At 49.6% G+C, this 24,237-nt stretch overlaps 1 protein-coding gene, 1 long non-coding RNA gene and 4 other non-coding genes across 15 annotated transcripts; 1 reads left to right on the forward strand and 5 right to left on the reverse strand.

The window, feature by feature from the left end:
* Positions 1 to 3,339: 3,339 nt before the first annotated feature.
* Positions 3,340 to 9,226, reverse strand: AURKB (aurora kinase B). 10 transcript variants are annotated; one of them, XM_054456763.2, is made up of 10 exons: positions 9,130 to 9,194; positions 8,777 to 8,849; positions 8,555 to 8,656; positions 6,339 to 6,441; positions 6,172 to 6,226; positions 5,779 to 5,973; positions 5,353 to 5,491; positions 5,094 to 5,242; positions 3,834 to 4,008; positions 3,340 to 3,650 (listed from the first exon to the last, which is right to left on the reverse strand). In XM_054456763.2, exons 4-10 carry the CDS (start codon positions 6,364 to 6,366, stop codon positions 3,477 to 3,479), a joined length of 915 nt encoding a protein of 304 aa, XP_054312738.1. In that variant the 5' UTR covers positions 6,367 to 6,441; positions 8,555 to 8,656; positions 8,777 to 8,849; positions 9,130 to 9,194; the 3' UTR covers positions 3,340 to 3,476. The 10 variants fall into 10 exon arrangements, with proteins under 10 accessions (XP_054312738.1, XP_063511443.1, XP_054312737.1 ...); XM_063655373.1 differs by having other exon boundaries at positions 6,339 to 6,502; XM_054456762.2 differs by lacking the exon at positions 8,555 to 8,656 and having other exon boundaries at positions 5,353 to 5,537; positions 5,921 to 5,970; positions 9,130 to 9,226.
* Positions 9,227 to 19,021: 9,795 nt separating this feature from the next.
* LOC129016935 (uncharacterized) lies at positions 19,022 to 21,671 on the reverse strand. Its single transcript, XR_008494978.2, has 2 exons — positions 20,690 to 21,671; positions 19,022 to 19,910 (listed from the first exon to the last, which is right to left on the reverse strand). It is a non-coding gene; the product is annotated as an uncharacterized LOC129016935 (long non-coding RNA).
* Positions 19,259 to 19,330, reverse strand: TRNAW-CCA (transfer RNA tryptophan (anticodon CCA)). The gene has a single exon. It is a non-coding gene; the product is annotated as a tRNA-Trp (tRNA).
* TRNAG-UCC (transfer RNA glycine (anticodon UCC)) lies at positions 19,948 to 20,019 on the forward strand. The gene has a single exon. It is a non-coding gene; the product is annotated as a tRNA-Gly (tRNA).
* On the reverse strand, positions 20,635 to 20,706 carry TRNAD-GUC (transfer RNA aspartic acid (anticodon GUC)). Its single transcript has one exon. It is a non-coding gene; the product is annotated as a tRNA-Asp (tRNA).
* TRNAP-CGG (transfer RNA proline (anticodon CGG)) lies at positions 21,230 to 21,301 on the reverse strand. Its single transcript has one exon. It is a non-coding gene; the product is annotated as a tRNA-Pro (tRNA).
* Positions 21,672 to 24,237: the final 2,566 nt, after the last annotated feature.

Genomic DNA, 24,237 nt, shown 5'->3' on the forward strand with positions numbered 1-24,237 from the left:
TACCATGTCTTTCTCTAGATGCTGGTACTCTCCATTGCCATGTCTTTCTTCAGATGTCCCCTGGAGGACAACTAGAGACCATCACAAACGTGCACAGGAGGCACTCAAAAGACACTGGCCACAGTGCAAAGCACTGGAAATAATCTGCATGTGCATCCACTAGAAGGGCTTTAAAAAAAACCCTAGGGATATCCATATTAAAAATTATAGGCTGAAAGGCCGGGTGCGGTGGCTCACGCCTGTAATCCCAGCACTTTGGGAGGCCGAGGCGGGCGGATCCCGAGGTCAGGAGATCGAGACCATCCTAGCTAACATGGTGAAACCCTGTCTCTACTAAAAAATACAAAAAAATAAATAAATAAATAAGCTGGGCGTGGTGGTGGGCGCCTGTAGTCCCAGCTACTCGGGAGGCTGAGGCAGGAGAATGGCGTGAACCCAGGAGGCAGAGCTTGCAGTAAGCCCACGGCACTCCAGCCTGGGCGACAGAGAAGACTCTGTCTCAAAAACAAAAAAAAAAATTATAGGCTGGGTGAAGTGGCTCATGCCTGTAATCCCAGCACTTTGGGAGACCCAGACGGGCGGATCACTGGAGGTCAGGAGTTTGAGACCAGCCTGGCCAACATGGTGAAACCCCGTCTCTACTAAAAATACAAAAATTATCTGGGCTTGGTGGCACATGCCTGTAATCCCAGCTACTCAGGAGGCTGAGGCAGGAGAATCGCTTTATCCTGGGAGGTGGAGGTTGCAGTGAGTTGAGATTGCGCCACTGCATTCCAGCGTGAGTGACAAAGCAAAACTCCGTCTCAAAAAATAAGAAATAAATAAGCACTCTGCCCATTTCTTTCTCCCTAGAGATAGCCAGTTTCAAGTCTTTTCACTGTTTTATTTTGATTTGCTTTGGGTATTTACCATACTTTTTTTCTTGAGGTGGAGGATCACTCTGTTGCCAGGCTGGAGTGCAGTGGTATGATCTCGGCTCACTGCAACCTCTGCCTCCCGGGTTCAAGAGATTCTCCTGCCTCAGCCTCCCCAGTAGCTGGGACTACAGGCACACACCACCATGCCCAGCTAATTTTTGTATTTTTAGTAGAAGCAGGGTTTGACCATGTTGTCCAGGATGGTCTCGATCTCTTGACCTCGTGATCCGCCCGCCTTGGCCTCCCAAAGTGCTGGGATTACAGGCATGGCCTACTGAGTCTGGCCTACCATATATATATTTTTATATATTTTTAAGTTGTTAAACAACAGTCATGTATATTTTATTTTTATTTTTTTAATTTTTATGTTCTCAGGGTGTACAAGTACAGATTTCTTTTTTTTTTTTTTTTTTCAGATGGAGTCTTGCTCTTGTTGCCCAGGCTAGAGTGCAATGGCGTGATCTCAGCTCATTGCAACCTCTGCCTTCCGGATTTAAGCAATTCTCCTGCCTGAGACTCCCAAGTAGCTGGGATTACAGGCGTGCACCACCATGCCCGGCTAATTTTGTATTTTTTTAGTAGAGACAGGGTTTCACCATGTTGGTCAGGCTGGTCTCGAACTCCTGACCTCAGGTGATCCACCTGCCTTGGCTTCCCAAAGTGTTGGGATTACAGGCATGAGCCACCACGCCTGGCCCCTACCATACGTTTTTAAATCACATGCTTCTGTTGCTGTTTCTTAAGTTTTCAGTTTTAGGCATGACCTGTTTTTTTTCCTGCTATAAAATTCAAGGAATTCACTCTTCCACCCCACTGCCACCATAATTTTGGTTAGATTTATTCATTTGACAGTAGTTACTGAGTGTCCTCTACATTCCAGGCACTGTTCTAGAGGCTTGGTGTAAAGCAATGAATTTAAAAAAAAAAAAATCAATCAATCCGGCCAGGCACAGTGGCTCACGCCTGTAATCCCAGCACTTTGGGAGGCCGAGGTGGGCAGATTGCTTGAGGTCGGGAGTTCGAGACCAGCCTGGCCAACATGGTGAAACCCCGATCCAGTCTCCACTAAAAATACAAAAATTAGCTGGGAGTGGTGGCACATGTCTGTAATCCCAACTACTCGGGAGGCTGAAGCAGGAGAATCACTTGAGCCCGGGAGGCGGAGGCTGCAGTGAGCTGAGATCACACCACTGCACTCCGGCCTGGGCGATAGAGTGAGACTCTGTCTCAAAAAACAAAAACAAAAAAAACACAAAAACTTGGCCAGGCATGACACAACCGTAATCCCAGCACTTTGGGAGGCCGAGGAGGGTGGATCACCTGAGGTGAGGAGTTCAAGAGCAGCCTGGCCAACATGGTGAAACCCCATCTCTATTAAAACTACAAAAAAATTAGCCGGGCTTGGTGGTGTGTGCCTATAATCCCAGCTACTTGGTTGGCTGAGGCAGGAGAATAGCTTGAACCCGAGAGGAGGTTGGAGGTTGCGGTGAGCCAAGATTGGGCCACTGCACTCCAGCCTGCACGACAGGGTGAGACTCCGTCCTGCTGTGTAGCCAGGCTGGAGTGCATTGGTGCGATTTGGGCTTACTGCAACCTCCACCTCCCGGGTTCAACCGATTCTCCTGCCTCAGCTTCCTGAGTAGCTGGGACTACAGGTGTGCGCCACCACGCTCAGCTAATTTTTGTATTTTTAGTAGAGATGGGGTTTCACCATGTTGTCCAGGATGGTCTCGATCTCTTGACCTCGTGATCCGCCCGCCTTGGCCTCTGAAAGTGCTGGGATTACAGGCATGAGTCACTGCGCCCAGACTTAACTTTTTTTTTTTTTTTTTTTTTAAAGACTCTGAGTAAACTATGAGTAGAATAGCCCCTGTTTAACCTGATAAAGGGTATCTATCAAAAACCTACAGTAAGCATCATGCATAACAGTGAAACCTCGTGTCAGGAACCAGACAGAATCACTGCTGCTTCTATTGGCTCCTGTACTAGATCCTGACCAGAGCAGTGAAATAATCAAAGACAGCTTCTAGGGTACAGAATTGTTCAGTTGCTCCTACGTTGCAAAAGGGCAGAGAATGAAACAGAAAAGGAAAAACTAGAAGTTGGACAACCAAGAGAGAGGTGAAAGAAGGTGGCCAGAGATGGATGGTGTTCCAATGTAGCAATGGGGAGCCAGGGCCCCCAGTGCCCCCGGGCTCTGGGAGTCAGAGCAACGGAAAGAATAGACAGTGAGGGTAGAGGTGGAAGTGGGGGTAGGGGTGGGGGTAGCTGGGAGCTGACCAGGTGGGTGTCAGAGCTGAGAGGGTAGGGTGTTACCAGGGATAGCAAAGTAATGCTCATCCCGGCTCCGCAGGGTGAGCCAGCTCTCCTTCTAGGGAACAGCTTCCTCCACAGCAAAGCCTCCACCTAGAAACATCTACACTCATCAGTACAAAAAGCTTCAGCCTTTATTAAACAAAGGAGGAGGTAGAAGACAGATAAGGGAACAGTTCAGGATCCCTTCTTTCCCCTATACATACACAGACATACAAACACACACCGAGTGAATGACAGGGACCATCAGGCCACAGATTGAAGGGCAGAGGGAGGCAGCACCCTCCGAGAGTTGGCCCGGACCCAAGGGTGGGCTGAGACCTGGGCCAGGGGCAGCCGTTCCGAGGGGTTATGCCTGAGCAGTTTGGAGATGAGGTCCTGGGCTCCCGTGGGCACAGAAGCGGGGAACTTTAGGTCCACCTGCAGGTGTGAAGAGATGGAAGGGCTGCATTAGTTTCACCCTGGCTACATCTTCCTTGACATCTTCCTTGACAACCCATTCTGTTTGGAGTTACTTAGGGCCACACAAATACACTCCGCCCACCCCCAGCCCCCCAGCTCCTGGCCTCAGCAGCTGGCACGAAGCCCAGGCTGCCCTCCCACCTTGACGATGCGCCGATAGGTCTCGTTGTGTGATGCACTCTCAAAGGGTGGGTTCCCCACCAGCAGTTCATAGCAAAGCACTCCAATGCACCACAGATCCACCTTCTCGTTGTGTGTGCGCCCCTCAATCATCTCTGGGGGCAGGTAGTCCAGGGTGCCACACATTGTCTTCCTCCTGGGAGGGATAAGAGGCGTGGGCAGGGGTCCCAGTGACATAGGAACTCTCCTTTCCCTGCTGCCTGATGGCAGGGAGCCAAAAGACCACAGGATGTACCAGGGAAGAGGTCCAGCCAGGCAGGGCCACTGGAGTGGGGGTGGGGTTGGGGTGATGATATATCCCAAAGCCCCAGAGGTGAGCCTGCACACAGCCCAGCAACTCCACACTGAAGGACATATCTTAATAAGATACCCCGATATGAGGGCAGTGTTCATTTGGAGTTCATTGGGGACATCTCTAATGCCCATCAGGCACGTTCTGCTTAAGTAAATCAGCTACTATGTGATACTATGAAACCATTAAAAAATGATGTGGGAGGAAAAAAGGCCACTGCTCCGGGCTTTTTTGAGACAGAGTCCAGGCTGGAGTGCAGTGGGGCGATCTTGGCTCACTACAACCTCTGCCTCCCGGGTTCAAGTGATTCTCATGTCTCAGCCTCCTGAACAGCTGGGATTACAAGTGTGCACCACCTGTCTGCTTAATAAATTTTGTGTTTTTAGTAAAGATGGGGTTTCGTCATGTTGGCCAGGCTGGTCCGCTGGTCTTGAACTCCTGGCCTCAAGTGATCCACCTGCCTTGGCCTCCCAAAGTGCTGGGACTGGTAGGCGTGAGCCTACCAGTTTTACCATTGGCCCGTACGGGCATCGAACCCGCGACCTTGGGGTTATTGGCACCACACTCTACCCATTTTTCTTTTTTTTGAGATGGAGTCTCACTCTGCCGCCCAGGCTGGAGTGCAATGGCGCAATCTCGGCTCACTGCAACCTCCGCCTCCCAGGTTCAAACAATTCTCCTGCCTCAGCCTCCCCAGTAGCTGGGATTACTGACGTCCGCCACCACGCCCGGCTAATTTTTGTATATTTAGTAGAGACAAAGTTTCATCATGTTGGCAAAGCTAGTCTCGAACTCCTGACCTCAGGTGATCCGCCCTCCTCGGCCTCCCAAAGTGCTGGGATTACAGGTGTGAGCCACGGCGCACGGCCCCTGGAGAGGTTTTAATGGCCCAGCCTCACACCCAGGGCTGGCCTCCCAGGCCACCATACCTCAGGGAGGGCGCATGCACAGACCAGCCGAAGTCAGCAATCTTCAGCTCTCCCTTGAGCCCTAAGAGCAGATTTTCTGGCTTTATGTCTCTGTGAATCACCTTCTTCCCATGGCAGTACATTAGAGCATCTGCCAACTCCTCCATGATCTGGGAGGGGCAACGACAGGCAATCAGACAAGGATGGACCTCCAGCTACAAGCAGCACACCCTCAGCCTCGAGCCCTCTACTGGCGCCCCGGGTGCCCACCCGCCCGGACCGTGGCTGTTCGCTGCTCGTCAAATGTGCGGCTCTTCTGCAGCTCCTTGTAGAGCTCCCCGCGTGGGGCATACTCTAGAATCAAGTAGATCCTCCTCCGGTCATAAAAATAGTTGTAGAGACGCAGGATGTTGGGATGGCTGGGGGAAGAGACAGAGGAGGCCTCAGGCCAAAGGCATAAAAGAGCTGGAAAAGATGATAGGAGCAAACTGGGATCAGACGTGGCCCAGGCCGTGGACACCAGGGCTGGGAGTGGTAAGGGGAAACTAGAGGCAGATTTCTGGATTCAAGGCTCGCTAGGACTAAGAGCTAAACGGGGCTCACTAGCCATAGCTACAGAGAAAGCAATCTGGATGAAGTGGGGCTGAATGAGGAGCTGGGGGTGAGGGAGCAGAGGGGCTTCGGCTCAGGGGGCATCAACCCATACTGCAGGTGGGCCTGGATTTCGATCTCTCTGCGCAGCTGATGCTCCACGCCCTCCTTCTCTATCTGGGACTTGAAGAGGACCTTGAGCGCCACGATGAAATGGCTTTTCTTCTCCCGAGCCAAGTACACGTTTCCAAACTTGCCTTTGCCCAGAGGACGCCCAACCTCAAAGTCATCAATTGTGAAGTGTCGCCTGCTTAGAAAGTGGAGGAAGGCAACTCAGAACCGGTTTTGGTTATTAAGAGGTTTGCTTTCTGTCTGCTTCTCATCCCGTCCTGTCCTCCGCCCCACTTCTCTTATCCCTTCTCCTCCTGTGCTTAGGTTTTATCTCCCCGACTTCCTGCCTGTTCACTGTCCCCTCACCCCCGTCCACCCCAAGGCTTGGGGCACTTACGTTAAGATGTTGGGTGTCCCACTGCTATTCTCCACCACCTTCTGGCCAGGGGCAGCTAAGGAGAGAACAGGTAAGTTGAATGCGAACAGGGATGACCTTCTCATCCCTAAACCCTCCCACAGACGGTCATCTCCCCAGCTCAGTCCTCTCCCCCTTGCCCCAGTTACCTGTGGGCTGGACATTGGAGCGGCTCATGAGGACAAGTGCAGATGGGGTGACAGGCTCTTTCCGGAGGACTCGCTGGGGCAGGGTGCTCAGGCCAGATGGAGCCTGAGAAGGAGCAGGGGCTAGCTCTGAGGGTGCCTTTGTCTGATGACCGGGGTGGAATGTGCTGCAAGCAGTATTTCAGCCCCTTGCTAAAGAGCCACCCACCCACCTACCCCCAATTCAAAGAGAAACACTGATGTGACAGTTTTGCTTCCCAGCCTCTGCTCATAGTCTCATATTAAAATGGGTTATTAATAAACAACCTAGGGTCAGGCGCAGTGGCTCACGCAGTCAGGAGTTCAAGACCAGCCTGGCCAACACGGTGAAACCCCATCTCTACTAAAAATATAAAAAATTAGCTGGGTGCGGCCGGGCGTGGTGGCTCATGCTTGTAATCCCAGCACTTTGGAAGGCTGAGGCAGGCGGATCACGAGGTCAGGAGTTTGAGACCAGCCTGGCCAACACAGTGAAACCCCATCTCTACTAAAAATACAAAAATTAGCTGGCCGTGGTAGCGCACGCCTGTAATCCCAGCTACTCAGGAGGCTGAGGCAGGAGAATCGCTTGAACCTGGGAGGCAGAGGTTGCAGTGAGCCAAGATAGTGCCATTGCACTCCAGCCTGGGCAACAGAGCTAGACTCCATCTCAAAAAAAAAAAAAAAAAATTAGCCGGGTGCAGTGGCAGGCGCCTGTAATCCCAGCTACTCAGGAGGCTGAGGCAGGAGAATCGCTTGAACCTGGGTGGCAGAGGTTGCAGTGAGCTGAGATCGCACCATTGCACTCCAGCCTGGGCGACACAGTAAGACTCCATCTCAAAAAATAAATAAATATAAAATAAATAACCTAAGTAGGCCTAAGATAAGGAGCAAAGGACTCACACCAACACCTAACATTTCACCTCTTTGGCCCTGACCCACACTTTTCAGGCATGAAGCTGTTCAACCTGTATAAGTCCTGCCCATAACAACACAGTCATTCATCCAGCGCCTCACTTACACCACAGTAGACAGCTGGGCCAATGAACACCCACAATTCAAGGGGTTTAGCACAGAGGTATTCTCAAAGTCTCCTAAAAAGCTTAGTTTATTAAGGCTTAGATAAGATGCTTGAGGCCTTGAATGTTATAGCAATAACCAGGATTTACACTTTTGCAAGAACAGGCTTTAAGGACACTAAGAGCTACCCTGATGGCCCTGGACCACTTCTCACTTTCAACTTCCTCTTCTTCTTTTTTTTTGAGAGGGAGTCTCGCTCTATTACCCAGGCTGGAGTACAATGGCGCCATCTCGGCTCACTGCAACCTCCACCTCCCAGGTTCAGGCAATTCTCCTGCCTCAGCCTCCTGAGTAGGTGGGACTACAGGCGCATACCTCCACGCCTGGCTAATTTTTGTATTTTTAGTAGAGACGGGGTTTCACCATGTTGGCCAGGATGGTCTCGAACTCCTGACCTCAGGTGATCCACCTGCCTCAGCCTTCCAGTGCTGGGATTACAGGCGTGAGCCACCACACCTGGCCTCACTTTCAACTTCTCAAAATAATAGATACACTTTCTTTTAGGAGTGACCAAGGTAAAAGTGACAATGGTTTCTCATTCAGACTCCATTCCTGACAGCCTCACTCAGTGCTCCATGAGGGAGGGAGCTGATGCACAAGGGAACAGACAGACTCTCCAGGAAGCCTGAGCTCCACAAACAGGGAGCAAAGCCTGTGCAGGGCCCCTTCCTTCTTCTGCAGCCAAGAGAAGAAAGCCCCTAGGCCCCTAAAAACCTATTCCCAAATAGTGATATTGGTACAGATCTACAAATAAGCAAGTTGAATAAAATACAGTCCAGAAATAGACCCACATATATGTGGGAATTTGTATATATAATAAAGCTGGCATTTCAAATCAGAGAGGAGGCCCTTCAATAAAATCTGTCTGGACCATTGGGAAATAAGTCAATTTAGATCCATTTAGATCCTTACCTCAATTTAGTCATTAATTCCAAATTGTAATTTAGACTTGCCCTGGGCCTTTTAAACTGTACCTTTATATCCTTTTAGAGTCTATTTCTATTTGCTGTCTAGTTTATTTTTTTCAGGATATGGGTTGGGAATCATGGCCTGAAGGCCAGGCCCTGGCTGCTCAGTCCCAGATATCATTTGTATGTGACGAGCCCTGCAGAGGTCCTCACCGGCTGGGAGTCACTGGCTGGTCAGATTCACGTTGGCAGCACCTGACAGGATGTGGCTACAAATGTCCAGACCGGGTTCTGTCATCAAACTTGGGGCCCGTACTTTGGAGCATAACGGGAAAGAAAGTGCTTAAAGGATTGCTCATTGCAGGATCTCAAGTTTCCTAGCAGGAACCGCCATGCGGGGTCATGGGGGCGCGGGGACGGAGGGAAGGGCCTTACCGTCTGCCGGCCGTAGGGCCAGGGGTAGGCGTTCTCCTTCTGGGCCATCCTTAGAGGGAAAGGGGGAGGAGAGCTGGGCGGAGAAGGGAAACAGCCGTGAGAAGCAGAGAAAAAGAGAGACAGAGGGAGGGGTTGGACCGATCGAGCCAGAAGCGCTAGCCCGAGCTGGTAAAAGGGAGCAGGTCAGCACACTAGCCCCAATCCGGGCGCTGGTCTCTCCGCCCCCACCCTGCTATCGTCCCTACCTCATTCCAGCCCTGCGGCGTGCGCGCAGGCCAGCCCAGCGGACCCTCTGATCTGCCTGATCATCTGCCCACTCCCGGCCCAAGGCCTGCGACAGGAGGCCAGCTCACCTGGGGTCCAAGGCACTGCTACTCTCCCGGCCGCCCGCAAACGACTGAATCTGCCACGCCGCGCCCTGGCCAAAGACTTTTCAAATCTCCCGCCCCGGCCCCATTGGGTGAGCTCGTCGCCCATGCCTAGTTCCCATTGGTTCGATGTCCTGTGACGTAAGTCGTGGGAACCCAATGGAAGAGGCGGAATGAGAAGGGCGCATGCTTGGCTTCCAGCTTAGGAAAATTTCCCCAAATTCCCCCAGTGAATTATCTTGCTTTTTCTTTTCTTTTTTCTTTTTTTTCCTTTTCTGAGACAGAATGTCTCTCTGTTGCCCAGGCTGGAGTATAATGGTGCTATCTCGGCTTGCTGCAACCTCTGCCTCACGGGTTCAAGCCATTCTCGTGCCTCAGCCACCCGAGTAGCTGGGATTACAGGCGCCCGCCACCACGCCTGGCTAATTTTTGTATTTTTAGTAGAGACGGGTTTTCGCTGTGTTGGCCAATCTGGTCTCGAACTCTTGTCCTCAGGTGATCCACCCGCCTCGGCTTCCCAAAATGCTGGGATTACAGGCGTGAGCCACCGTGCCCGGCCTTCTTCTTTTTATAAAAAAAAAATTAAATCTTTAATATAACTGGAGTTTATCCCTATGCATGTATGAGCTGGGGTCTAACTTCTCTGCCTGATGGAGCGCCAGTTATGTCAACACCATTTGTTAAACAAACTGCCCCAACAGAATTTAAATGCTGCCCTTGATATATAATGTTAGCATATTTACTTGTGTCTATTTCTAGACTTTGTATTCCGTTGTTTGCTCATTTGCCTGTGTGTTTATTCTTGTGTCATTACTATGTCGTTCTTAAAAGTTCTGACATTCCTGGGAGGAGTTTTCCACCAGTAGACCTTTCGTTGCAAGATCTCTGTTAGCTGCCGTGTTGTTTGGGCCCACTTTCATTTTTCCCCCTTCCTGCCACACTCCCTTCTTTTCTGCTCTTCCTAACCCTCAGTTTCATTACTGGGTTAAATTTTTGGGCCTTCTATGAAATAACCAGTGGATATTTATTAAGTATGTACTGTCCAGCACTCTTCTCCTTTCTTCTCTCTATTTTTCCTTTAGAGGACCACCTGTCTCCCCAGTCTATGCAGTCGATTTCTGTAGTAGTTTCTGTTGCTGACAACCCCAAATCCCTAGGATGATGAAGACGTATTTAAATCTCACTTTTTTTTTTTTTTTTGAGATGAAGTTTCACTGTGTTGCCCAGGCTGGAGTGCAATGGCGCAATCTCAGCTCACCGCAACCTCCTCCTCCCGGGTTCAAGCGATTCTCCTGTCTCAGCCTCCCGAGTAGCTGGGATTACAGGTGCATGTGACCACGCCTGGCTAATTTTTGTATTTTTAGTAGAGACGGGGTTTCATCACATTGCTCAGGCTGGTCTCGAACTCCTGACCTCAGGTGATCCGCCCGCCTTGGCCTCCCAAAGTGCTTGGATTACAGGCGTGAGCCACTGCGCCCAGCTTTATTCCCACTTCTGAAAGCACTTAGGGTTTTGAGGATTTGAGAAGGAAACTGACTCCATTCCAAGTCCAGAAATGAGCCCCAATTGACTTATACTAATTAATACCTTTTATTCCAGATTATGGTTATTGGATCAGGGATAAGCATGTGATTTAAGTGGGCCAGCTAGTGGGAATCAGTTTCTTGCTCAGAATGCTGGGCAGCTCAAGGAAACACTTAACGTTTACTGGTTTATCATAAAGTGTATTACAAAGGATATAGATGAAAAGATGTATAGGGCAAGGTATGGAGGAAGGGATTTCTGGAAGTGAGCAGGGAAGCATGCAGCCCTCATTGCTGCTTCTAGTGCTACTGAAGGAAGCAGCTTGACATTGAAGCCTATAACAGAAGGCAGAAGAGAGGCCTGGAAAGAACTCCAGGACTTGATGACATTGTTGAGCCTCTACATGCCTACGTTAGCACTTTTCTTATGTGAACAATAGAGAAGATTATTATTCAGCTAATATCCTTTCTGAATGCATTCTAAATGCTATTTGCTGTTTAAGCATATTGTGTAGAAAAAACAAACCATGGCTAGGCTTGGCGACTCATGCCTGTAATCTCAGCACTTTGGGAGGCTAAGGCGGCTGTATCACTTGAGCCCAGGAGTTTAAGATCAGCTTGGGCAACATGTGAAACCCCGTCTATACAAAAAATACAAAAAAAGTTAGCCGGGTATGGTAGTGTGTGCCTCTAGTCCAGGCTACTTGGTAGGCTGAGGCAGGAGGATCAGCAGAGGCCGGAGGTCAAGGCTGTGGTGAGCCATGATTGCGCCACTGCACTCCAGCCCCGACATTAGAGTGACACCCTGTCTCAATAAAAACAAAAAACGGTCAGGGCGCAGTGGCTCATGCCTGTAATCCTAGCACTTCGGGAGCCCCAGGAGGGTGGATTGCCTGAGCTCAGGAGTTCAAGACCACCCTGGGCAACATGGTGAAACCCCGTTACTACTAAAATACAAAAAATTAGCCAGTTCTGGCCAGGCGCGGTGGCTCATGCTTGTAATCCCAGCACTTTGGCAGGCTGAAGTGGGTGGATCATGAGGTCAGGAGTTCGAGACCAGCCTGGCCAACACAGTGAAACCCATCTCTACTAAAAATACAAAAATTAGCTGGATGTGGTGGCAAGCACCTGTAATCCCAACTATTTGGGAGGCTGAGGCAAGAGAATCGCTTGAACCTGGGAGGCGGAGGTTGCAGGGAGCCGAGGTCGCACCACTGCACTCTAGCCTGGGTGACAGAGCTAGACTCCGTCTCAGGAAAAAAAAAAAATAATTAGCCAGTTGTGGTGGTCGGTGCCTGTAGTCCCAGCTACTCAGGAGGCTGAGTGAGGCACAAGAACCTGGGAGCCGAGATCACGCCATTGCACTCCAGCCTGAGCAACACAGCAAGAGTCTGTCTAAAAAAACAAAAACAAAAAAAGACCCAATTTTTCCTCTGCCCTCACACCACAGCAATCAACACAGGAGACTTCTGTGACCACATGTGTGGAGATTTTACTCCACCACCAAGCAATCAGTTCTGCAATCAAGCAATCAGTTCTGCAGCAGACATCAGCTGGATGTCTTCCAATTAGATTCTGACACTATCTACCTGGAGAGAGCATCAGATCCCCTAGGTTGAGGGCTCAGTCTCACAAGACTGCCCCTCTCTTTGGATGCCAACTGCAAGCCTCAGGTTGTTTTTACCTGTACTCATGACTAACTGGGTATAAGTTGGGGTTCCTACAATTCCCTCTTTATGTTCAATGAATTTGCTAGAGTGGCTGACAGAACTCAGGGAAAAATGTTTACTGGTTTATTATAAAGGATTTTTTTTTTTTTTTTTTTGAGATGGAGTCTCTCTGCCGCCCAGACTGGAGTGCAATGGTGTAATCTTGGCTCACTGCAACCTCTCCCTCCCGGATTCAAGTGATTCTCCTGCCTCAGCCTCCCGAGTAGCTGGGATTACAGGTGCCCACCACCACGCCCGGCTGATTTTTGTATTTTTAGTAGAGACAGGGTTTCACTACATTGGCCAGGCTGCTCTCGAACTCCTGACCTCAGGTGGTCCACCCACCTCGGCCTCCCAAAGTGCTGGGATTACAGACGTGAGCCACCGTGCCTGGCCTTATAAAAGATATTACCAAGGATACAGATGAAGAGATGCACGGGGCAAGGATGTGGGAGGGAGCTTCCATGCCCTTCTGAGGTGTGCCGCCCTCCAGGATGCTCCACGGGTTCAGCTCTCAGGAAGCTCTCTCTACCCCATCCTTTTGGGTCTTTTATGGAGACTTCATTAAATAGGTGTGATTGAAGCATGACGACTGTGTAGAAATGTGATTGGACAAAGAGGGTATGATCTAGTACTAATACGCTGAGTGGGGAAGCCCAGCAAGGCCTGTCTAGATTCTTCTTGGCTTCTCTGTGCAGTATTCCTTCCATCTTCTGAAATGGGGGTCTTATGACCTATAATTGAACAAGATTGTTCAGAGAATTTCTTTATGGCCAGCTTCAGGACAGAAAGGAAAGCGGGAAAATAAGAGTATACATATATATATACACATATATGTGTATATATACGTATATATACACACATATATATGTATATATACATATATACACGTATATGTATATATATGTATATATACATATATACACGTATATGTATATATACGTGTATATATGTGTGTATATATACATGTATATGTATGTGTATATATATACAAATATACATACACACACACACACACACACATATATATATACAGTTTGTTTGTTTTTTGAGACAGAGACTCGCTCTATCGCCCAGGCTGGAGTGTAGTGGTGTGATCTCGGCTCACTGCAACCTCCGCCTCCCAGGTTCATGCCATTCTCCTGCCTCAGCCTCCCGAGTAGCTGTGACTACAGGCGCCCACCACCACGCCCAGCTAATTTTTTTATTTTTAGTAGACATGGGGTTTCACCACATTGGCCAGGCTTGTCTCGAACTCCTGTCCTTGTGATCCGTCCGCCTCAGCCTCCCAAAGTGCTGGGATTACAGGCATGAGCCACTGCACCTGGCCCTTTTTTTTTTTTAAGACAAGGTCTCTTTTTCCGAGGCAAGCACACTTGCTGCACAATCATAGCTCATTGCAGCCTCAGAACAAGTTTGGACTTGGTTACACCAATTTGCTTCTTTAATCTATCAATTTACCTTTAACTGCCCACACATCAACGTAGTGAAATATACCTCATGTATTTGCATTGCCATTGTCTCTTCTGTGGAGAGGAGAGAGCAGGCAGAGATGGGTGGTTGTCAAAGGGGACTTAAGCTTTGCCTTTAATGTTCTAATTTTTTAGAAGGTGTATAGAGTCATGGAACTGTTTGCAGGATTAAATATTAATGACAAATAATCTCTAAAAAGAAGGTGCGGACCGGGCATGGTGGCTCACGCCTGTAATCCCAGCACTTTGGGAGGCCGAGGCGGGTGGATCATGAGATCAGGAGTTCGAGACCAGCCTGGCCAACACAGTGAAACCCATCTCTACTAAAAATACAAAAATTAGCCGGGTGTGGTGGTGGGTGCCTGTAATCCCAGCTACTCGAGAGGCTGAGGGAGGAGAATCGCTTGAACCTGGAAGGTGGAGGTTGCAGTGAGCTGAGATCATGCCACTGCATTCCAGCCTGGGTGACAGAGCAAGACTCTCATCTCAAAAAAAAAAAGAAAAAAAAAAAAAGAATTGAAAGGGAGTATCATAAATATTCAGAAGCAGTGTTACTCACAACAGCCAAAAGTTGGAAGCAACCCAAATGTCCATCAACTGGTGAATGAATAAACAAAATGTCATATATCCATAAAATAGAAACTTACTTAGTCCTAAGAGGAATGAAGCACTGATATTTTATTTCATGGAAACCATGAAAACAGTATAAACAAAAGAGGCTAAGCTGAGCACAGTAGCTCATGGCTATAGTCCCAGCACTTTGGAAGGCTAAGGTGGGCAGATCCCTTGAGCCCAGAAGTTCCAGACCAGCCTGGGCACCATGGCGAAATCCCTTCTCTACAAAAAACACAAAAATTAGCCAGGTGTGGTGGTGGGCCCCTGTAGTCCCAGCTACTCAGGAGGCTGAGGCAGGAGAACCACTGAACCCAAGAGGCACAGGTTGCAGTGAGCCGAGATGGGGCCATTGCACTCCAGTCTGGGCAACAGAGCAAGACTCCGTTTAAAAAAAAAAAAAAAAGATAGAAAGTTCACATATTATATGATTGCATTTACACGCGATATCCAGCATAATATTCAGCATAAGCAAATCCACTGGGACAGAAACAGATTAGTGGTTTCCAGAGACTAGGGGAAGGGAGAAGGGGGAATCCAGAGTAAGTGCCAATGGTTTCTTTTGGGGGGGGCGATTAAAATGTTCTGGAATTAAATAGTGATGATTGATGCACCACTGTGAGAATATACCAGAAACCCTTAATTGTACACTTTAAAATGGTTAAAATGGTAAAATTTATGTTAAATATAATTTACCACAAAAAATTATAAAATACCTTTTTTTTTTTTTTTTGAGATGGAGTCTTGCTCTGTCTCCCAGGCTGGAGTGCAGTGGCATGATCTCAGCTCACCACAACCTCTGCCTCCCGGGTTCAAGTGATTCTCTTGCCTCGGCTTCCCAAGTAGGTGGGACTACAGGCGTGCGCCACCATGCCCAGCTAATTTTTGTATTTTTAGTAGAGACGGGGTTTCACCATGTTGGTCAGGCTGTTCTCGAACTCCTGACCTCGTGATCCGCCTGCTGCAGCCTCCCAAAGTGCTGGGATTACAGGCCTGAAGGCACCGCGCCTGGCTCTTTTTTATTTATAATTATTATTATTATTTTTTGTCTTTTTTTTCTTCCTTTTTGTGGAGAACAGGGTCTCGCTATATTGCCCAAGCAGGTCTCGAACTCCTGGGCTCAAGCTATCCTCCCACCTCTGCTTCCATGAGAGCTGGGATTACAGGCGTGAGCCACCGCGCCCGGCCTTATTATTATTATTATTTTCAAATGGAGTTTCACTCTTGTTGCCCAGGCTGGAGTGCAGTAGCACAATCTCAGTTCACTGCAACCTCTGCCTCCCGGGTTCAAGCGATTCTCCTGCCTCAGCTTCCCGAGTAGCTGGGATTACAGGCGCCCGCCACCATTCTGGCTAATTTTATTTTTATTTTTTGAGACAGAGTGTTGCTCTTGTCGCCCAGGCAACCTCTGCCTCCCAGGATTACAGGCGTGTGCCACCATGCCTAGCTAATTTTTGTATTTTTAGTACAGACAGGGGTGTCGTCATTTTCACCAGGCTGGTCTCGAACTCCTGACCTCAGGTGATCCACCCATGTTGGTCTCCCAAAGTGCTGGGATTACAGGCGTGAGCCGCCACACCCATCCAGGAATACACTTTAAAGGCACTTGTGTGACTACTATTAAATTAGTCAAATCTTAACACATTTTGCTATATTTGTTTATGATGTTTTTTTAAATGAACTAAAAGGCATACAGGTGGAGTTCCAGTGTAAAATTTCAAGAATTAGGCCAGGCGCTGTGGCTCATGCCTGAAATCACAGAACTTTGGGAGGCCGAGGTGGGTGGATCACGAGGTCAGGAGATCGAGACCATTTTGGCTAAGACGGTAAAACCCCGTCTCTACTAAAAATACAAAAAAAAAATTAGCCGGGTGTGGTGGCGGGCGCCTGTAGTCCCAGCTACTAGGGAGGCTGAGGCAGGAGAATGGCGTGAACCCAGGAGGCGGAGCTTGCAGTGAGCCGAGATCATGCCACTGCACTCCAGCCTGGGAGACAGACAGAGACTCCGTCTCAAAAAAAAAAATTTTTTTTCAAGAATTAGGTCTATGTATATTGTTTGTCTACCATTTTCTTCTGTGGTTGTTATGGATGAAATCGTGTCCTCCAAAATCCATATGATAAAGCTTTAACACCCAATGTAAATGTATTTCTAGACACAGCTTTAGGGAGGTAGTTAAGGTTAAATGAGGTCATTTGAGTGGAATCCTAATCCCACAGGGCTGGCATCCTTAGGAGAAGAGGGAGAGACTCCAGAGTTCTCTCTTTCCCTGTGGGCACAGAGGAAAGGCCATGTGAGGACACTGCAAGAAGGCAGCATGTAAAAGCCAGCAAGAGAGGCCTCAGCAGACACCAACCCTGATAACATCTTGATCTTGGACTTTGAGCCTCCAGAACAGTGAGAAAATAAATGTCTGTTGTTTAAGCCACCCAGTCTGTGGCATTTTGTTATGGTAGCCTGAGCAGACTAATACAGATTTTAAGGTCAGTGGAAAACTACAGGCACAAGCACTCAGTTCAGGTAGGACTGCTAGTGGCTTAGACCCTTCAGGAACAAGGTTTGGGTCTCCCTACCAGGGAAATAACCAGGACCAGTTGAGGGGCTTGTTGAAGACAATGGGAAGACAAAATGTGTAGTAGAAGAAGCTAGTTAGGCCAGGTGCGGTGGCTCACACCTTTATTCCCAGCACTTTAGGAGGCTGAGGCGGGAGGATCACCTGAGGTCAGGAGTTCGAGACCAGCCTGGCCAACATGAGGAAACCCCGTCTCTACTAAAAATATAAAAAAATGACTGTGCACGGTGGGTCACGCCTGTAATCCCAGCACTTTGGGAGGCCGAGATGGGTGGATCACCTGCACTTTACTGCACTCCAACCTGAGTGACAGAGCAAGACTCCATCTCAAGAAAAAAAAAAAAGAAGCAGCAGCAGCAGCAGCTAGTTATCAGCTACCACTATGTGTTCAGTTAGAGAAACAAGGACTGTAAGTGTATTTCCTTTTTTTTTTTTTTTTTGAGACGGAGAGTCACTCTGTCACCCAGGTTGGAGTGTAATAGCATGATCTCAGCTCACTGCAACCTCCGCCTCCGAAGCTCAAGTGATTCTCCTGCCTCAGCCTCCTGAGTAGCTGGGATTATAGGCATGTACCACCATGCCTGGTTAATTTTTTTGTATTTTGAGTAGAGACGGGGTTTCACCATGTTGGCCAGGCTGGTCTCAAACTCCTGACCTCAGGTGATCTGCCCACCTTGGCATCCCAAAGTGCTGGGATTATGGGCGTGAGCCACCACACCTGGCTTGTATTTCTTCTTTATTTTGTTACGAATATATTTGTGTGTGTGTTTCAGCTAATAAATGTATACAAAATGATAGAATTAGGAAATGATCATTTTGCATCTCCTTATGAAATAACTAATGCAGGCAAGGTTTTCTGGTTGCCCTGGCAGTGAGAATGGTGGTGGGACTGCTGGGTAGCCAGCCTCACAGCCAGCTCCGCCTTAGGTCGCCAGAGTTCCTAAGCTGTTACCTTGCTCAGGTCATCAGCAGTTCTTCAAGCACCGTTTCTGCAAGGACTGGTCAACTGTCTGCCTTTGTCTTGGACATAGTGATACAGTGACACAGTGACGGCTGTGGCAGAAGGTGGGCAGGGGCAAGGAAGGGGAAGGAAAGCGGAGCACAGATTTTAACCTGGGCAATGTCTGCTGTGTGGATGGTGGTGAGATGGCCCAAATTCTTCCCCATCAACCAAAGCCAGTCACACTTACAAAGGTATTGTTAGTGGAGGAGAGAGAAGTGAAGGGAATAAATTTCCCGTTGGAAAAGACAAGGCATATAGGGTGGCTGGCTTGGACTTCTTTCTTTCTTTTTTTTTTGAGATAGAGTCTCCCTCTGTCGCGAGGCTGGAGTGTAGTGGTGCCAATCTCGGCTCACTGCAACCTCTGCCTCCGGGGTTCAAGTGATTCTCCTGCCTCAGCCTCCCAAGTAGCTGGGACTACAGGCATGCGCCACCTCGCCCAGCTAATTTTTGTATTTTTTAGTAGAGACGGGGTTTCACCAAGTTGGCCAGGATCGTCTTGATCTCTTGACCTCGTGATCTGCCCGCCTGGGCCTCCCAAAGTGCTGGGATTACAGGCGTGAGCCATCCCACCTCACTGGTTTTGTTTTTCAGTATACTGGAAGCAGCCAAAATGCACGTGGTCCTGGGCTTCTAGTGACTGCTGGAAAGTCTGGAGAAAAGTAATATTTGTATTTAATATCCTTGTGTTCAGTGTTAAGTAAACATACACGGAACAGCAGAGATTATTAAAAACATTAAAAAAGGCCAGGCACAGTGGCTCACGCCACTAAAATACAAAATTATCCGGGCGTGGTGGTGCATACCTGTAATCCCAGCTACTTGGGACGCTGAGGCAGGAGAATCCCTTTGAACCCGTGGGCGGAGGTTGCGGTGAGCCGCGATAGTGCCATTGCATTCCAGCCTGGGCAACAAGAGAGAAACTCCGTCTCAAGGGAAAAAAACATACAAACAAAAAATAATAATTTAAAAAATTATTTAAAAATTTCCATACAACAGGGATTTTTTTTATTTTTAAATTTATTTTTACTTTTATAGACCTTACGGATAGATTGCAGTTTTGCCACAGGGATATATCACATAGTGTTGAAAGTCTGTACCCAACTTCTGAATAACGTTCATATTTGTCTCATTCCCCTCCTATCCTTCTACTGAGGAGGCTTTTTTTTTTCCTATCCTGAAAAATGTCACTGTAGGTTTATTTGATTAGGGAAAACAATTCTTCGTTTGACCCCGACGTGATTTGAACACGCAACCTTCTGATCTGGAGTCAGACGCGCTGCCGTTGCGCCACGAGGCCTGTATGAGTGCGTCACTTGATGGGTCTGTTGAGCAGCAATAACGGCGGACTTTTGTCACGAAGCCGCACCTTTAAGATTTGTCAGCGCATTTCTCTGAAGCACCAGCTGACGAGATGTGGGCGCACGTACGTAGGAATTAAATTCATCCTCTGGATAAATAATAGAGAGGCAAATTGTGTTCAGGCGCATTTGGCTTAAGGCCCAATTCCTTAACTGGAATCACATTGAGCTCGTTGAGTTCACTCTACAGAGAAGCCATTTTTATACGTCTAGGACTTTTTTTTTTTTTTTCTGGAGATGATAAATCATTATGGTGTCGCTGCAGTTCTCGCCCCCTGGACAAATCTTAGACGTAATCCCAGCTCTGCCGGTGACTCAGCTTCTCTGGATCTTGGTTTCCTCGTCTGTAGACTGGGCATAACCCTACAGGTTCATGTGGGGTGAGTGGCACGCGCTAGCGGTGAAGGTCACTCACAATTGCGCGCTGGGCAGACGACGGCAGCCATTACTTTTACCTCGATTTCACTGATGCTGTTTTCCTGGATCCGCACGGGTCCAACCCGACTCACCCCAACCAACCTGAGGTATGAAAACCGGGAAACTAGTTAGTACCAGAGCGTTGGTGGTATAGTGGTGAGCATAGCTGCCTTCCAAGCAGTTGACCCGGGTTCGATTCCCGGCCAACGCAACTCGTTTTGGGTGTTTTTTTCCCCCACCTTTTCCTTTTCGTGTTTTCTGGGCCCCAGCATCGTTGAGGGTTTTCGTGAGGTTTTCCTGAGGAAGCTTCCGTTCCGAAAGGACCCACTTTCCGCTACACCCGCGACCACGGCCGGACCACCGCGCTCCTGGCGGATGCGCCCTGCAAGCCCCTCCAGGCGGAAGCAGCGCGTCGGAAGCTCGGCCCGGGGTTGCCTACTGTTCCCGGAACGCAGTGCGAATCCACAAAAAGCAGGGAGGCGAAAGGAAACAAAAGCCCGGGCTCTGCACCTTGGACGGCTGGGGGCCAAAGCTACTTGCCCAGGTTCAAGCAGAGACTGGAAATGCGCACTTCCGTCAAGGAGGGAGCAAGCTAGATCAAGTCTGACCGCTAATGAACATACTGAGCGGAGCAGATAATGGCCACTTTAGGTACACGTTTGAACTCTAAGTTGCTTGAAGTAAAATGGAAACTTAGAATGCGAGCTGGAGAGGAAAGCCAAACTCTCCTCCCCTCCTCCTTTCCCTCTTTTTTATAGCTCCATCCCAGGGACCAGGACAGATTTAATGAAAGCAAAAAGATGGAAGTTTCAAAACTACCAGTACTCTCCTCGTCGGGGAATCGAACCCCGGTCTCCCGCGTGACAGGCGGGGATACTCACCACTATACTAACGAGGAGGGACCCGCAAGTATTTCTCTCTGAATCCTTGATGTGGGACTTTACACTCGGCGTGGTGACAGCAGGGTTCCTAGGGGTTCTGTTCTTCCAACCACTGATAAACGCTGACCAGAAACTATAGGTGTATTTCAGGCACCAATCGTCAGATGGAGTGACCGAAAGAGACAGAGTGCCTTCAGGGCTGCAGAGAACAAAGTTCTGACAATTCCTGGGCTCTCCCGAACACTGTCATCCACAACTATAGATTGACGGCTGTCCATCAAACCGAAACCAGGCTGTGGTGGCCGAGTTGAGACACCAGGAAGGAAGTCAGGAAGCAGAAAGGGAGCGACCTGCCTAAGTCTGGGCGTGCCTCATCTCTTCCTGACATGCCAGGCGGGTCTGAGGACTGAGATTCTTTCTGCTACCGCGGTGCCACAAAAGAGCTTACTGTACATTGATGACTTTCAGTCAGGCGTCCTGCAGCGCTGGTCAGGTAACACATTCCTTGAGGACACTCTTGTCTCAGCAAAAGGTAAAGGAGGGCTCGTCCGGGATTTGAACCCGGGACCTCTCGCACCCGAAGCGAGAATCATACCCCTAGACCAACGAGCCGACGTACAAGTGTTCCCGCGAACCGCCTTAGAGGTCGTGCCAGGCTTGCTGTAGTGCTGGGTCCACTATGCATGGCGGAACGGTCCTGGCGCGCGCTCAGGAACCAGCCTCCCCCAGGCCGAGTATTTTGGAGCTTGGGGCTGGGAATCTCTTGGCTCCGGGCCGCGAGCTCCGGCTCCTCCCAGGAAATAGCGTCAAGGAAGTGGGAGGGAGTGGCCTCGGCCTCGCCCCCGCGCCGCCCTGCACGACCGCCTTGAACACCTGGGTTGCTGCTTCCTTTGGTTACCGACTTGGTGCCATTCCGTAACCTGGGATCTTGACACTTCCCGCCTCCGCCTGCGGTCCTTGGACCTAGCCCTTCGTTGCAGAGCTTTGAAGAGAAGCGGTGGAGTTGCTTGCTTTCGGGACGGGCCGGAGAAATCACTAGGGGAACACCAGTCCCGGTGTCTCTCTATCCTCCTGGGCTAAAGGGCAGGGCAAACCCCGGGCCAGACCCGTCAATAACCCACGGGTTCCCCAGACCGCATGGCAGTGCCCAGGCGAGGGAAAGAGGGAACGATTTCTGGGGCCCAGGAGACCCACGGAGGAGGGCGTTATTGAGCTGGGTGACTGGAGAGGGACAGGCTTTCCACCCTGCAGTGGGGCGGGGCGCAAGGCCAGGCGACTAGTCTCATGGCTTCCGGACTGTAAGATGAGGTTACCCCTACTCTGCAGTCTAACCTCTGCTCTCCAGTCCCCTCCTAGAATGGCCTAGAAGGAGACCCTCCTGCCTGCCTCCTAAGACCCCCCCGAAGGCTCTGAGGCACGTGGCCGCATGAGTGTGGTCGAAGGCTTGTAGACCCGGTTTGGGGACTTAGCAGTGTCCCCAGGGCTGCCCAGTGAGCCTCTGCGCTCTTAAACACTCACCATGCTTCTCTTACTCCGGAGCTGCCCAGAGTCCCAGCAAGATCTGGTGGGGTCAGTAGCAGACCACGTGTCCTGCCTTTCCTCAGCTCAGTGCTTGTTCTGGGGAGTCCTCCCAGCGGGGTTCTGGCCTGCATCGGCCCTGGACAAGCCTGGTGGCATCTCTGGAACCATTTTGTTCTACACCCCATTTGTGTGATTTGTGGGGCCAGGCCGTTCCTAATGCCCAACCCATAGATACGTTGACGGGGCTTTCAGTGAAGGATTCAGCTCCTATTTGTCCTTTTCCAGGTGCCCCTGGACAGACAGTGGGGAAGGGCAGCAGAAGTTAGCCCACCCTCTCCCATTAGTGTCCCGTCTTTGAGATGGGTAAAGAGGTTCTCAGGGCTGATCTGGCATCTCCTCCCCCATTCCTACCCTTTTCCAATTCCTGTCTCCCTCCCCTTGGGCCCCAGCTTTCTCTGCAAAATAATCCAGTCACCTCTTCCCTGGCCTCAGGCACTTAATCTCTGCAGAAGAGGAAGCCTAAATCCTTTATGACTCTTATGAAAGCTAAGGTCCTCTTCGCCGGGCGCAGTGGCTCACACCTGTAATCCCAGCACTTTGGGAGGCTGAGGCGGGTGGATCACAAGGTCAGGAGTTCAAGACCAGCCTGACCAAAATGGTGAAACCCCGTCTCTACTAAATATACAAAAATTAGCCAGGCGTGGTGGCGGGCGCCTGTAATCCCAGCTACTCAGGAGACTGAGGCAGGGGAATCGCTTGAACCCGGGAAACGGAGGTTGCAGTGAGCCAATATTGTGCCACTGCACTCCAGCCTGGGTGACAGAATGAGACTCCCTCCGTCTCAAAAAAAAAAAAAAAAAAAAGCTATGGCCCTCTTCCTAAACATGTATACAATCCAGGGAGTTCACACATAATTCCATCCACATACCCCACACTTTATTTTTTCCTTCAGAAAAGTGTGTACATAGACCCCACTTTTAATAACCAAGCACTAACAAACAGGTGATCATTCGTTTATTTTATTTTATTTTATTTTTTGAGACGGAGTTTCACTCTTGTTGCCCAGGCTGGAGTGCAGTGGCACGATCTCGGCTGACCACACCTCCTCCCTCCTCCAAGGTTGAAGCGATTCTCCTGCCTCAGCCTCCCAAGTAGCTGGGACTACAGGCGCCTGCCACCACGCCTGGCTAATTTTTTGTATTTTTAGTAGAGACGAGGTTTCACTGTTACCAGGTTTCACTATGTTGGCCAGGCTGCTGGTCTGGAACTCCTGACCTCGTGATCCACCCGCCTTGGCCTCCCAAAGCGCTGGGATTACAGGCGTGAGCCACCGCGCCCCGCCATACATGGCAAGTTTCTACATGGTGTTTCAGACTTAGCTGATCACCCTCCACCCTCAGGCCAGATTAGATTCCACTTCTCCCTGTTCTTACAGTGCCCTTAGTGCTGAAAAGGGGAACGTGCCTTGTTCATTTGGTTCTGCACAGGGTCCAGCCCAGTGCTTGGCACAAACATGGTCTCGGCAGTGCTGCATCCCTAGCTTGACCTGGAGGTAGCAATTCCTTCAAGCCATTTGCTCATCTTACATTGGTTCGTGGGCCACGGAATGGTGTCGAGAGCTTTCTGCCTATCTTCCAAGGAGGTTTAGGTCCTGCCAAGAGCTCACAGATCCTGTTTCTTGCCTTATCTCCGGCATTTATTTCTTCCTTAACCAGCCTAGCTTCAGTGCTCCAGAAACGTGCCCCTGCCCTTCCACACCAGGATCCCTAGGGACTCCCGAATGATGCTTTCTTGGACTCTGTTCACATGGCCTCAGCCCTTCCGCACCCTGCTGCAGGAAACCTGGTGCCAGGCCAGGCCAGGCCAGCCGGATCCCTGCTTACTCCTTACCCTGACATCCCGCTCATGGAGAGGGATGGAGGTGACTCCAAGTGAAAGACCAGTTAAAGTACCGCATCTAGAAGCTGTGCCAAATTTTAAATACTGTATATTTAAATATATATTTTTATATTATATACTATATGTAT

The sequence above is a fragment of the Pongo pygmaeus genome, chromosome 19 (assembly GCF_028885625.2).
Source record: "Pongo pygmaeus isolate AG05252 chromosome 19, NHGRI_mPonPyg2-v2.0_pri, whole genome shotgun sequence".
Lineage (NCBI taxonomy): Eukaryota > Metazoa > Chordata > Mammalia > Primates > Hominidae > Pongo > Pongo pygmaeus.

Bases quoted from the DNA above. Each gene is read 5' to 3' on its own strand.
- AURKB (XM_054456759.2), bottom strand. From the start codon at position 8,824: ATGGCCCAGAAGGAGAACGCCTACCCCTGGCCCTACGGCCGGCAGACG. The intron at 6,442-8,776 runs GTAAGGCCCTTC...GCTCCTTCTCAG, and splicing joins GGCCCTACGGCCGGCAGACG to GCTCCATCTGGCCTGAGCAC. The intron at 6,227-6,338 runs GTAACTGGGGCA...TTCTCTCCTTAG, and splicing joins CTCCAATGTCCAGCCCACAG to CTGCCCCTGGCCAGAAGGTG.